This window comes from Molossus molossus, unplaced genomic scaffold, assembly GCF_014108415.1.
Source record: "Molossus molossus isolate mMolMol1 unplaced genomic scaffold, mMolMol1.p scaffold_m16_p_15, whole genome shotgun sequence".
NCBI lineage: Eukaryota > Metazoa > Chordata > Mammalia > Chiroptera > Molossidae > Molossus > Molossus molossus.
The window spans coordinates 81,005,362-81,020,245 of NW_023425350.1; the positions used below are offsets into that span (position 1 = coordinate 81,005,362).

The 14,884-nt window shown below is 40.2% G+C and overlaps 1 protein-coding gene and 1 non-coding gene across 2 annotated transcripts in view; both read left to right on the forward strand.

Annotated features, from left to right (window-relative positions):
• The window catches only part of RNF149 (ring finger protein 149), a 31,653-nt gene extending 19,709 nt beyond the window's left edge, over positions 1-11,944 (forward strand). Inside the window, exons 5-7 of the mRNA XM_036262360.1 lie at positions 1,346-1,442; positions 4,930-5,128; positions 11,057-11,944. Coding sequence (XP_036118253.1) covers positions 1,346-1,442; positions 4,930-5,128; positions 11,057-11,100 — 340 coding nt within the window. The 3' untranslated portion in view covers positions 11,101-11,944. The remainder of the gene's footprint in view (positions 1-1,345; positions 1,443-4,929; positions 5,129-11,056) is intronic.
• A 2,234-nt stretch (positions 11,945-14,178) lies between these two features.
• LOC118631309 lies at positions 14,179-14,291 on the forward strand. The gene has a single exon (XR_004959792.1). It is a non-coding gene; the product is annotated as a small nucleolar RNA SNORD89 (small nucleolar RNA).
• The last annotated feature ends 593 nt before the right edge of the window (positions 14,292-14,884 follow it).

Sequence of the window (14,884 nt, forward strand, 5' to 3'; positions counted from 1 at the left end):
CTAGGCTGGTTTAGGACAAGTCTTTCTGACTTAAAAATAAATATCTAGGATGCTTCACAGGGGAGCAACCTGAGGCTCCTTCCCGGTGTTGTGTAGCACCAGGTATGTCCTGGCATCTGAGCCGGATCTTGTACCTGACTCTCCTACGTAAACACATGACATTTCCTGGTCTCTTTCTTAGGGGCTTTGATGGTTTTCCTCCATTTTCTCCTGTGCTTTTATTTAATGAATTTTCCAGTAAGGCCATTGTATTTCTTTTATATTTTTGTAAAAATGATTCCTTTGGCCCTGGCCAGTTTTGCTTAGTGGTTTGAGCGTCGGCCTGTGGTCCAGAGAGACCCGGGTTCGGTTCCTGCTAAGGGCACGTACCTCGGTTGCAGTTTGTCCCCAGCCCTGGTTGGGTCGTGTGGGTGGCAGCCACTTGATGTGTCCCTTTCACGTCGATGTTTCTCTCTCTCTCTCTCTCTTTCTCTCTCTCCCTCCAGCTCTGTCTGAACAAAAAATGAAAAAAATGTCCTCGGGTGAGGATAAAAAAAAAAATGATTCCTTCGGGTGAGTCAGTTTCAGTTTGAAGATGGAAAAGTCAAAAGAGAAGCTGGACTTGATTGTATTACATGATCAATACTGTTATTTTTAGCCACGCCAGCAGATCTGTGTGATGAGTAGTGAACTCTTCCTGTGCCCGGCACTGTTGTGAGCTGCGACTCACCTGCTCCTCAGCAGAGCCTGCGGACAGCTGCAGAGCTGGCTGAGTCGCAGCAGCGAGTCACACAGCTGCATCTGAGCCAGTCTGCTCCAGCGCCGCACTCTTAGCTCCTTTATCAAATGAGACCCAACTAAGGCAAATCAGTAAAAGAAGAAAATACACATGCAGTTTATTTTATTCTGAAAGTGATGTGTTTGTTACAGAAAAATGTGACAGAAGATATCTTTTTTTAAGCCTGCAGCCCAAAGATGATTTGGTAATATTTTGCTCTATTTCCATTGGAGTCATTTTATAGGCAGATATAAGATGCTGTCAGTTTAGTATCCTTTGTTACTGTTAGTTTACTGTTGGTTTACTTGTGCCACATATGTTCCCAAAGGGCTTTAAACACGTAAAGTACAGCCTAGCATGAGGCCAGAGTAAGCCATGCTGGTTTTGTGGAGTGAAGGGGAAATTTCCCTGTAAGATTCTGTTTAACGTGGAAAATAGAATAGATAAGAACTTAGGGTAAGTGAATAGACTAGAGTATTGATTGGATGTTATTTAATTTAATGAGAAGATAAATTGGTAGCATGTTTTGTTTCCTTGATAAGATATAAACATTGATTGTAAAACATTAACACAACTTAATTTTTTTAGGCATATTTTTCATAGAATGTGCATTGACCCATGGCTTTTGGATCACCGCACGTGTCCCATGTGTAAACTTGATGTCATCAAAGCCCTGGGATACTGGGTTTGTTGCATTTTTGTTTATATTTAATCTTTGCCCCGGTTCTTCCTGAAGGATGTGATGTCATTATTGACCAGAGGCAGGAGGGATGCTCTAAGTACTTCTCTGAAGAAACTTTCATCTTCCTTAAAAATTCCAAAAAAGTGAATGACCTAAATTTGTGATTATAGAATCATGCACTCAGTGTCTCCTCATAGAGTTTGTAATTACTTAGAGCGGTACATTTGGTATAATACATTGTGGGATGCGTATGTGCGGGTCAGTCTCTCTGAACAAGAATTATGCAATGTTCTCAGTGGAAGGAGCCTCGACAGTGTCTGGCCCAAGGCGCGCACCCTGCCCGTGAGGGAGCCACAGCCAGCACTCCCTGACACCGCTTCCCTGGGGTCCTGGCGTCAGTCAGACACTGTGGGATGTGCCCTGCATCGAATTGCTGTCAGTTTGATCCTAGGTGGTCATAGGACCTTCCTCAGACAGACATTAGCGTGAAGTGAGAGAAGCCGCACACACTGCTAATTTGCCCCCTCCTCACCCTTTGTGAGGTAATTGCTCACTGTCTCTATTTTGCTAATTAGAAGCTCAAATTTAAGAGATGCTAAGTAGCTCACCCAAGGTCACAGATCGTTAATGGGGAGTCAGCCTTCACAAACAAGTTTGCTTAAATTCCAGGGTCCAAGCTCTAAACTACTGTCATACTCAAAAGGGGGCAAGGGCAAATAGAGGGAAGAAAACAGATTTTTTTGGATTGCCCTATTTTTTACTGTTTTTAGAGTCTCTAATCAAATCAGTGTCTCCAAATAGTCTTGATTAAATAGTAAGTACTTTTGGAATAAAGATCTTTGAAATAAGTAATGTAAATATAAAATATATTTTTCTTCTTGCTGAATATATTTTCAGAGTTTCTTGTAGCATTTATTGTACAGTTAGAAAACTACAGAGGGGTGATTTATTTTTTTTGGAATCATTTTATGCTACTTTTTTTTTTTATCCTCACCCAAGGACATTTTTCCATTTTTTATTCAGATAGAATGGGAAGGAGAGAGAGAGAGAGAGAGAGAAGAAACATCGATGTGAAAGGTACACACCAAGTGGCTGCCTCCCGCACAACCCACGCAGGGCCAGGGACAAACTGCAACCGAGGTACGCGCCCTTAGCAGGAACCAAACCCGGGTCTCTCTGCACCACAGGCCGACGCTCTAACCGCTGAGCCAAACTGGCCAGGGCCATTTTATGCTACTTAAAGTCATAATGGCCCGTAGGGCTTCAGGTCTCCTTGAAGTGTTCTCTTATCTTATAGCTTAGCATATCTGCAAAAGATAGATAAGAGGCCACTACCTTAATAACCAGCATAACTTTCTATGAACTACAGTTTTTGAGTGTAAGTTCTAGAATGCCCTCACCATAGGTGCACAGAAAGGGGGAGATCAGCACTCAAGAACCGTCTTACTGAAATCTCATTTGATATCTAGAAAATGTATCTTTTCTCTAGAATTTCTAACATTCATTTATTCATAGTTTTTAGTAACAATGGCTCTGCCTAGCATGTCATAACGTGCTCTCTTAGTGAACAGGGCTCACTCCCTGTCTGCGCGGCGAGAGGCCACGCCCCCTGGGACAGGTGTGCGCAGCAGAGCCCCAGCAGTCATCCTCCCCTTTCCTTCCTTAGCTACACTCCCCAGTCCTTTTCAGTAACTTACGTCATGAGTCAGTACTTCTAACCTGCTTTGCATTTCTAAAAATATGTAAAGAAGGAATTTCACTGACAGTTAGTGTTGAGACTTTTTCTCATGAGTTTTGTTTTTGGAAATATAATTCATATGTTAAAAATCAAGATTCTTCATTTAACATAAGGTTGGATTGCTTCCTTAGAATGTTAATTCAGAAAGCGAGAATATGTATACCCAGAAAGTTTAATTTTTTTTTGAAGAACAGAAACCTGTAGTAACTTGAAACCAAACTAGGTCATTAATTTGTCTTGCCTTTATAATTTTTAAAAATATTTTGACAAGTATGCCATTTCCTTTAGATTATTGGCCCATCCTGTGTTGAATTTTGTAGGTAGTCATGACACACTCTAGTGCAGTAGCTGTAAGCAGTGTAACTGGTTCTCGTTTCCAAGAAAGGCCCCCAGCAAGGAGAGCTGCTGCCCTCACACAGGTCGGAGGTCCTGGGCTCGCAGCTACAGCCGCCGCTGCTCTCATGAACCTGGCAGGCATCCGGCCGAGGCACGCCGTCTGAGGTGCTGCGCTGAGCTGGGCTCTGGGGAGACACAGCCCTTGCACTCGGCTCTTGGGTTTGTGGGGGCTGATAGGTCCAGGGCATTCACCCAGACACAGCTTGGCGAAGAGGCCGCAGGAGCACAGGGAAGGAGGGCTCACTCTGCCAAGTGCATGTGGGAAGGACAAGGGAGTGTTTCTTTCAGGGTGCATCTGAGCTGGGTGTTAAAAGATTTGTCTGACAGATGAGCCTATTTCAGTGGTGCAAACATGTGGGGTTTGAGACTGGCAGGTAGGTAGTTAAGTTTGGTAGGTATTGAGAGAAATACCTGGAAAAAACGGTTAGAGTGGACTGAGCAAGTTTGGACATAACAACTTAACAGGATTTGGTGTGTCAGGAGTTCTGTTCTGAGGGTGTTTGTTACTGATGAGAAGGCAGCAGTGGGCCAGGAGGTATTCGGGAGAGGGGTACTCTGGAGCACGGGTGGAGCTGCAGTGGCAGCAGCAGGCCACGTGCCCTGGTCCCTGAGAGCCCAGAGGAGGGGGATGACTGCAGTGTTTTCACTCCAAGCAGAGTTGCCAGTCTCAGCCAAGGCTCCCAGTAAACCCACCCTCACCCCTCATTTCACAGTCACTTACCCAGCAGTTTTGTCTCCTCACCACACAATAAAGCAAGGTTTAATCAAACAAGGTTTCTGGATATTCCCAAATTTTGAGACTCAATGTAGTAATTGTCCTAGAGTCTCAGCCCTCACTTTCATTATTGTATCTTCTTTAAAGCAACAAATGAGGGGTGGGGAGTTAGAGGCAAATTGACAGCTGATATTTTTAAGTTTACAAAACGCAGTCTGAAGCCCCGTGTTGTTCAGAAGCCTTGCTCGTCCGAGTCCCCAGTGCTCGCGGTGAAGGAGTCCTGAGAGGCAGTGGTTGGAACTGGTGGTCAGGGCCAGAAGTGATCAGCAGAGATAGCCAGGTTGTTCCAGAACATAGCAAAGTGTCATAACAAGCTTCACCTTCAGTCAACACATAGTTTAAAAGGTGTAATTGCTTGTATCAAGGGAAAATGGTTCTTAGAATAAAAAATGTTCACGTCTTGGGAAGCTGCTTATTGAGAAGTAATTCATTGTCCGATGATGCTAAATAAAGAAGACATCATGCTTTTTGCCATATTCTGTGCCTAAGTAAACATTTTATGTGGATTATGAACAAAGAATAATAGATAAGCTTTGACATTTTACTTAGAAAGGACATTTTCTTTTGTTCTAACTCTCAAGGGAGAGCTTGAGGATGTCCAGGAGATGCCCGCCCCAGAATCAGCCTCGGAGAGTGTTTCGGCTGCAAATTTGAGTGTTACTGTGCAAGACGATGACAGAAGTGACAGGAGCAGTTCACCATCGTCCTCCACGAGTGAGCTCATGCCACAGGGCGATGTGCATTTCAAAGAAGATGTGGGTGAAAACACAGCTTTACTAGGTAAGTAGCTTGCAGACTATACAACAAACTGTTGTTGTTAGTCATTGAAAGAGAATGAAGAGATACGTAAAATGCAGGGAAAAAAAGGAAAAATGAATGCCATCATCTCATACCTGGAAATATTTTAACATTTTGATAACTACCTCTTTGACATATTTTTCTGTGTTTAACTATGGGGAGAATGTCATTTATGTGCTGTTAGGTAACCTGTTTTTTCTTAGTGTATGAAGCTGTTTCTTTATCAGTAGATACATAATTTTGTATAGCTTCATAGTGTTACATTTTGGATTTACTATATTAATTTCTTTAGTCCACATCCTGTTGATGGACTTTGTCAGTAACGCCTTCATATCATTATGTGTATATGTTTACCACTTATCTAATTGTTTTCTGTCATTCTGATAGGTAAAATAGAGTGAATTGCATTTTTAAAAAACATTTTTTATTGATTTTGAGAGAGAGAAACATGGATATGAGAGCAAAACATCAATTGGCTGCCTCCTGCACACCCGCAACCCATGCAAGTGATGTGACCCGGAATCAAATGGGCAACCTTTCAGTGCACATGACAATACAGTGCCCAGCCAACTGAGTCACACTAGCCAAGGCTGAATTGCAATTGTTTATTATTGATGAGGTTACCTTTTCATATTTGTTGGTCATTTGTTTCTTTTATGAGTTGTCCATTTCATTCATAGCCTAATTTTCTATAGAGAAACTAATTTTTCATACTGATTCTAAGAGCACTTTGGTCTTTGTCATGTGTATTTTCTACCCCCCAATTTCTGTATCCTTTGACTTTCTGATGTATTTTGCTTAGTTAGAAATTTTAAAATGTTATCTAATATTTATGGTTTGTATTTTACATTTAAATCTTTAATCCAGCCCTGGCCAGTTTTGCTCAATGGTTAGAGCATCAACCTGAGGACCAAAGAGTCGCAGGTTCGATTCCAGTCAAGGGCATGTTACCTCGGTTGCGGTTCGTCCCCGGCCCCGGTCGGGGTCATGCAGAAGGCAACCAGTAGATGTGTCTCTCTCACATCGATGTTTCTCTCTCTCTTCCTCCCACTCTATCTGAAGATAAATGGAAAAATATCCTCGGATGAGGATTAAAAAAAATAAATCTTTAATCCACATAGTTTAAGGAGAGATCAAGCTAACCTATTTTTCCCAAATGTTTAACCAATTATCCTAATATTATTTAGTGAATAACAATTACTTATGAACACTATGTTTTGATATTTGCAAGGCAATGCAAATTCCTTAATCTTTATTCTTTTAAAAAAATTTTGGCCTTTTCTGCATTTTTTAAGGTTAATTTTGACTCTGGTAACTATTCTCTTCATATTGGTGGCCCTGATGAAGGGACCGTCGGCCTGGCAACGATCTTGTTGAGGTTGTACCATCTGCCTGAGCTTGATCTTCCTGCTGTGCGTTTGTTTCCTGAATTGGACCTAAGTTACTGTATTTCTTTTCCTCATTTTTATTGCACAGTTTCTTTACCTTTTAAGTATAAATATGTACATAAAATGTGAATACAAGGAATTCACTAAATGCCACTGTTAACAATTACTGTGTAAATTACAATTGTAAGCAGAGTAATTATTTGAAGTGAGTCTTCATTACTTTGCAGATATCTGGTTTATTTAACCACATTTGGAGAAGAAAAAAGAATAATTTTTTTTCTTGCCAAATTTTTCTTCCGAGTGATGTGCCAGGCCTCCGGCTCCTGGAGACGGCCAGCGCCGCCGGCTGAAGTGCTGGCCGCACCCCCGAGCCCGGGGCAGGCAGCAGGGCTGTGCACACCCTGCAGGGTGGCTGTTCTTGCACTTAGAGTGTATTTTCAATTACAAGTTATTAAAAAAATAACTTTTCCTATAGACCTCAAGATAATGTGAAATTTAATATGGTGTTTCATTTGTTTGTCTAAGATATATGTATATTTCTCACTTCATCATCCTGTTAGCCCAGGTCTACATTGTGCTACTAGAAGATAACAGTAACTAGCATAGTTTTCTAAAGTCATAGAACATAGTCATAGTTTTTGCTGGTTTCTTTTGCATTGATGACCTTTATATGATGTCACTGGTTTGAGTATATTTGACTTTACAAAAGTTAGGTAGCATTTGCAAAAGGGCATTGAGCCCTGGCCGGTTTGGCTCAGTGGTTAGAGCGTCGGCCTGCGGTCCGGAGAGACCCGGGTTCGGTTCCCGCTAAGGGCACATACTTCGGTTGCAGTTTGTCCCCGGCCCTGGTTGGTCGTGCGGGTGGCAGCCACTCGATGTGTCCCTTCACGTCGATGTTTCTCTCTCTCTCTCCCTTCCTCTCTCTCCCTCCCACTCTATCTGTACAAAAAATGGAAAAATATCCTCGGGTGAGGATAAAAAAAAAAAAAAAAGGGCATTGAGATTTTTAAATCCTCTGACTTCAAGATAACAATTTTCATGGTTGCTTAGGAACTCACAATATTTTTATCTAGAAAAGTAAACTTTTTAGAGTCTATACTGTTGGAGGGTATAGTTCTAAGCATATAATCATGGAATAATTTATCTCGATAAAGTCATATGGTTTATTTTGATTAATTTCCTATTTTTGTTTGGGGAAGATAAAATTATTCTGTATTCCTTGAGCACATTCAAACACAGCAGAGACTGGTGTAAAACAGGCAAAAAACACGTAAGTTAGCATGGAGAATCAGATTTTAATTTGCCATGAATAGTTGGCATAGTTTCAGAAAACAAAGTTACCTCTGGGGGGATTGATTTTTTTTATTGAATTTATATTATTTTGATGTCAAAGCAGTGTAAAATATGAACCTCAAATGTATTAAAACTTCATTAATTAGAATTTCACTGCTTCACAACATTTAAAAACAAAAATTAGCTTGGCTGGCGAGGCTCAGTGGATTGAGTATCCTCCCAAGGACTGAGAGTTGCTGGTTCTATTCCCGGTCAGGGCACATGCCTGTGTCGCGGGCTCAATCCCTAACAGGGGCGTGCAGGAGGCAGCTGATGGATGTTTCCCTCTCTCTCTCTCAAAAAAAAATCAATAGAAACATATTTAAAGTTTTAAAAAAAACTTAGGGAAACTAGCTACTCCAGAGAGGTGAAAGCCTTGCCCTTTAGGAATAGTGTTTGCTCACTAACAGTGTGTTGAGATAGAAGTGAATTTCTTGGTAACTGAATGACTGCAGGAACATTGGTATGGTTATATGCCAAGCACTGCCTCTTAATATTATGATAGGCTAAATAAAGTTACAAGACTAGGGAAGTTAGCAAAATTGCATTTCTTTCTAAACATTCTCCTATTCATATTGGTCTTTCCTTGGTTCCAATTAATGAAGTTTTACTACATGCTATTTCATTCTGTGGGTTGGGTTTATTTTCTAATAAACATCAGGAAGAAAATTTGACATTTTTAAAAATAAGTTTTTATTGATTCTTAAAGAGAGAGAGAGAGACATCAGTGTGAGAAACATCAATCAGCTGCCTCCTGTATGCCCCCCACTCGGGATCCAGCCTGCAACCCAGGTACGTGCCCTGACCAGTAATCCAGCCAGAACCTCTCAGTCCATGGGACCATGCTCAGTCCACTGAGCCACACCAGCCGGGAAGAAAATTTGACTTTTAATATTGTATTGCAAAAGTATTTCATTTGTTGGAACATTTAAGTAAACAGTACGTTTATGATTTTACTTAAATACAGTGACTTTTTGTACTATTGCAGTTTATTTGGAAAATCACTCTTAAAATAAAAATGTAAATGTTAAACATATACTCGTATATACAATTGACGACAGTGGTATATAATATACACACACGCACATTCTCATTTTTATATTCAGGCATATTATATACAGTGGTATTATAAAAGCAGAAAGTAAAACTTTACATTTTTCTGGTTTAGGCAGTACAGATCATCAGTAATATTGCAAGTAGATGATGTATTTTGATTATCAAATCAATCCCAAGACTTTAATTTTAGTATCTGTATTCCTTTTTTTTTCTTCCAGATGATTTTGAGAGTATGTTTATTAGCCTGGGACAGTGGGACATAGAAGGGCGTAGGATAGAAGCAGCAGGAGAAAGTAGGTGGGGCAGCTCTGGCTCCAGAAACGTTCAGGGGAGCAGTGAGCCAGGGTGGCGGGGCTACTGTCAGCCTACTGGGAAGTCGGAGAAAACGGGGCCTTGCAGACAGGTTCAGGGGGTGAGCCCAGGGTGAGCTGTCACTGCCCATTGCTCCCCTGGTTGCAAGTCTCATGGGGTCCCTTAGACTTGAGGAGATGGGTGCCTGTGGGGGCAAGGAGGAGAAGGAAAAGGCACGTGTGCTCCGTGGAGGGAGAGGGCCGGCATTTATATTCTTAAGACACTTTGAAAGGGAGTATGTACTTGATTAAAACCTTTGTAAACTGTAAAAGGCTCTGCTGCATGCCTGTGTTTAGACTTTAACTTGAGAAGATAAATTGGAAAGTGTTTGAATGATAGTGTTTGTTCTAGTCTTAAATTAATATCAGTGATTTTTAAATAAATTGTATTGCAATGAAAAAAATTTGGGGCCTGCCCTTCCTTTTTAAAGATTAATCTTAAAATCATTTTGCCAAGTAAAAGAAAGTCCCATCAGAATTTTTATTGTAATTGAATTATTGTACAAATCATTGATGCTTCTGATTTTAAAATTTGCCATCCTAGAAGAGGAAGTCTATTTTTCCAAATCTGTAATATTCAAACTGAATCAGTTTTTCATTTTTTTACATGTTTAAGATCTTTGAGGCAGATAGAAATATTGGGGCTCCAGTTCTGAATGGTAGCAGAGGGAGAGAGGCTGCACTATGGAAGAAAAGGAAGGCTGTGTTTCCCAGACTTAGGACGGTGGGAAGTTGATCTGTTGTAGGCATTCTTCTGACCAGCTCCCTGGCCTCCTGCTGGGACTAAACCACCTTACAGGGCAGTGCCTTCCTTCATACACAGCTCTGATTTTTAGGAATCCCACTGTATTGAGTCTGAGTGCCTACCACTGTGTGTATGTCATTGCCAGCAGTCCAGGAGGAAAGGAAATCTGCTTCCCTAGTACACAGCCACCCTTGAGATACTTAAAGACAGATAACACTTTTATCCTGACTAACCATCCTTCAAAAGCAGTCTGTAGGTTTTTCTTCATTCTTGTTACCTGTAGTGCATTAGTTTGTCAGCATCTTTCCTCAAATGCCCTCTTAAAACTAAGATACTATGATTTCAAATAATAGACAAAATAAAGATGTGTAAAAAGAAGCTAGGTTACAAAATAACAATGGTAGACCACTCCTTCCTTTGTCCAGTTGACTTTGCACTTAGCTCTAATGTAGATGAGTTCAAAGTAGTTGATTCACTTGTAGTTAGGAAAGTATTCTATTATTGTAAGAAACCGTTTGTGCTAAAATTATTTTGTGCTTCTTTTCCTAGTAATATCAGACTGTCGGGATTTTAATAGAAGATTCTCTTCTAAGATACTTTCACCTCTCTGTGCTTCAGTTTCATCATCTGTAAAATGGGGATAATAATATATAGTGTCTACCTCATTAGGTCAATATAAATACAAGCTGTTGGTTATAGGAGGTGACTCCATCATCATCGTCACCAAAGCTACTTGTTTTACTTTTGAAAACATACTCTAACACCAACTCAGGCTGTATCATTTTTTATAACACAATGCCAATCATATTAATGTTGGTCAGGTTAATATTGGAAAACCCCTCACACTGCATGTGAGGAGATGTTTATATACTTTTCTTGACTATCTAGAATGGGTTGCCATTTTTACAGATACGTTTTATTTTAAATTTTCTGTAATTTGTTGCTTGAATTACAGTTTCTAAATGAGTAAGAATGTGTATTTAATTGAAGTTCAGAATATGCCAATGGACTAATGTTGGCTTCCGTTGCTTTGTTACAGAGATGGGCAGGCGTGACCTTCAGTGCGGAGGACCTGTTTCCTAGCACGTTTGCCACTGACAGCGGCATGGACAGAACTTTGAATTAAAGGACATTTTATTTTTTTTACTTTAGCACATAGTTTGTATATTTGAAAATAATGTACATTCTTTTACCTTTCGTGTTTTGATTTGATATACAAAGGGCTAAGATATTTTATTCTTCAAGAGACTTTTTTCATTAGTGTTCATATATTTACTAAAGTGTATCATTTACAATAAATAACATGTTACAGTCTGTACAGAGGAGGTGACTAGGAAGGCATGATAATGTCGAGGATGGGCAGTATTTCTAAGCACTAGGCTGGCTACTGTGGTACTCATAAACAGATTACTTCTATCTCAAGGGTGGTTTTAGACTAAGCACACTGAATTTAGACTACTTGAAGTGGATTGTGTTATTAAATCCCATAAACTGACCACACCGATTTTCCCTGAAAGACTTTTTTAGAATATTAAACTTATAAGTGAGATGAGAGAAATCGACAGCTTTCTTGTGCGTTGGTATTATTTAGAGATTTCAAAACCTGAGAACACTCTTTCATTATTGTATTACCTAATTTCTTGTGACATTTTGATGGGAAGTTTGTTCATTTTTTTCAACAAATAAAAATGCAAAGAATCTGTTTTACATGAACATTAAGTTATCCGTTGCCTTGTTAGGAAGACGAATAGACAGAGACTGATTTTTCTTTGTAAATAATGACTACAATATTGATTACAATTTCATATTTACAATTGTAAGGGTGAAAGGTGGAGAATTTTTTATTGTAACAAATAAACAGGTAACCAGTTTTCTTAATTAATTTTATTTATTTATTTTTTTTATTTTTTTTCCATTTTTTTTTTTGTTTAGGTAGAGTGGGAGGGAGAGAGAGGAAGAGAGAGAGAGAGAGAGAGAGAGAGAGAGAGAAACATCGATGTGAAAGGGACACATCGAGTGGCTGCCACCCGCACGACCAACCAGGTCCGGGGACAAACTGCAACCGAGGTACATGCCCTTAGTGGGAACCGAACCCGGGTCTCTCGGGACCGCAGGCCGATGCTCTAACCACTGAGCCAAACCAGCCAGGGCTTCTTAATTAATTTTAAAGCAAACTTAATGACCATGGCCTTTTTAAATCATCTGTTCCTTTTACTTCTGTTAGCTGTTCTCACTTGCAGGTGAAAGGAGCAGGCTGGTGTAAAGCATCTGGAGACTAAGTTTATAAAGTGACTAAATAAACACACCTGTCTTCTGTCACTTGTTGGAGGTGGAAGTTGAGGAGGAGAGAGAGTTCGTGTTTTAGGACTTGAAAGTATAGTCATTTGTTGCTTTATTTCTAGTTACTATATATATTTTTTGTGGGTAAAAGTAAATGTTTAGTGAGAATATATTTACAAAATTTACAGAACTTATTCTTATGGCTGTATCTAAGTTTTAGATAGCTTTTTTTTTTTTCAGTTATCGCCGCTCACAGTGAGTTGAAGTACTTGGTGAGTAAACAGTTTTACTAAAGTAAAACTCTGTGGCCAGATTCAGTTTTGAGGAACTACTAAAATAGAAAATTTGTCTTACTTTGAGCTCTCATTTAAACAGACAGCCTCAAAATAGGTTTCTATAACAGTCATCTTAAAAATCTGCCTTCTCTGGTTCATTGTGAATAGGAAAGTATGTCCTCAATTCTATACCAAGGAGATGGTTTGCTTCTTTGTATTTTAAGAAACATATTAGAGCCCTGGCCAGTGTGGCTTAATTTGTTGGGCATCGTCCCTGCACCAAAGGGTTGTCGCTTCGAAGCATGTGCCCAAGTGGCTTGCTCCCCAGTTGGGGGGGGGGGGGCGGTATGCAGGAGATGGCCAAGCAATGTTTCACTCTTGCATCAATGTTTCTCTCTCTCTCTCTCTCTCTCTCTCTCCCCCTCTCTAAAAATCAATTTAAAAATCTTATTTTTTTTTTTATCCTCACCCAAGGATATTTTTCCATTTTTTGTACAGATAGAGTGGGAGGGAGAGAGAGAGAGAAACATCGACGTGAAGGGACACATCGAGTGGCTGCCACCCGCACGACCAACCAGGGCCGGGGACAAACTGCAACCGAAGTACCTGCCCTTAGCGGGAACCGAACCCGGGTCTCTCCCGACCGCAGGCCAACGCTCTAACCGCTGAGCCAAACTGGCCAGGGCTTAAAAATCTTGTAAAAAGAAAGATACGTACTATGGAGAAATGCTTTAACAATTTTTCCCAGTAGCCAATAAAGCTGACTTTTAAAAGAATACTGTGATTTTATAATCAGGGGCTATCAGATAGAGCTTTATTTAATTGAAAGGTTTGAACACTAAATTATAAATGGAAGAGATTTTAAGAACTGTAATTTAATCTTTAGAAACAAATCTTTAATAGCCGAAAAAAAGTAGAAGATAAACTCTTTAGAACTTCTTTGGTAGGTATTTTGTAAGATGGAAATATATGTGAAAAGAGTCAAATACTACCAGAATTTTGGCTGGAACATAAAGTTGATAAAGTGCTGGGAATAGCCCTGGCCAGGTACCTCGGTTGGGTTGGAGCATCATACAGTACACCAAAAGGTTGCGGGTTCAATTCCCAGTCGGCACATACCTGGGATGTGAGTTCAATCCCAGGTTGGGGTGTGTAGTCGGGGGGGAATAGATGTTTTTCACATTAATGTTTCTCTTTCTGAAAATCAATAAAAACATCCTCCAGTGAGGATAAGCAAAAAAATGCTGGGAGTATGGGGAATGTAAATGAAGAAAGGGTATGCAAATCAGATTGTTAAGGTTATTTAAGGCAGAATAATCATTTCCCTTCTAGCAATTGTGAAAAAAAAAGCCATTTGTTCACAAATAACATAGAAAGTTTTAACTTTGGGAGTTCACAGGCAGCCGGTAGAAGAGGTCGTGTGTCCTTGAACATGAAGTGCTCTGTACTAGTCCCTGCCTGTCCCTGTGCTGCTGTTGGGGTCCCTCAGAAAACCAGGACGGTCCGGAGAGGTGTGGGAGCAGCACCCCGTATCAGGTAATGCCGTACATGCTGTTATTTTAGGTGCCTTGAATGTACAAACCTTTCCGGAAAGCTTGCCATGGTCACTGAGGAATGATGACAATAAAAGGCCGAATTGCAGCGTGTCCACCAGCAGTTTGCTCTCTGTGGGTGCACGATGACAAAACTTCCCGAAGCGAACCATTGGTCTGACCTCGTGGCAGAGTCGCAGCTCCATGCCTTGGGCGAGCTTTCCAAGAAAGGCCCAGAGCTCAGATTTTTTAAAGAAAAACCAATTGGTGAATTTTGGACAATACTAGGCCTTAAATGAGATCTAAAAGCCTCTCTGTGTAGTTTATGATATACTTGATGAATCAATGACAGCTAGAATTATAATGATGATAGAGCTTCAGAACAGGTGTGTCCCCATCTGGATGAAGGACCCAGTGTAACTAAATCCCCAGTTAAAAATAGCTTAGTTTGGCAACAGTTTTGAGCACATTCAAGTTTATTTGCTCCTGACAGCTGAGAATAAATCAGTATGTATCTCATTAACTAGAACTTGAGGTAATTACATGTATTGGTTAAAAGCAGTTTCTTTAGGTTCAGTGTAACCCTATGTTGTGATTTACAAAGCACAGGACGATGGCCTGAACGAAAGGTGGTCTTGTGTAAAAGTATGTCGTGCTTCTGTGACTCAACCACTTAGAAAAGCCACCTCTACCTTTCCTACTTAGTTTCTGAAGTTTTAAAAACACTTATAAGCATTTCATTTTTTTGAATACTGATGTGTATTAGTTATAAAAGTGAAG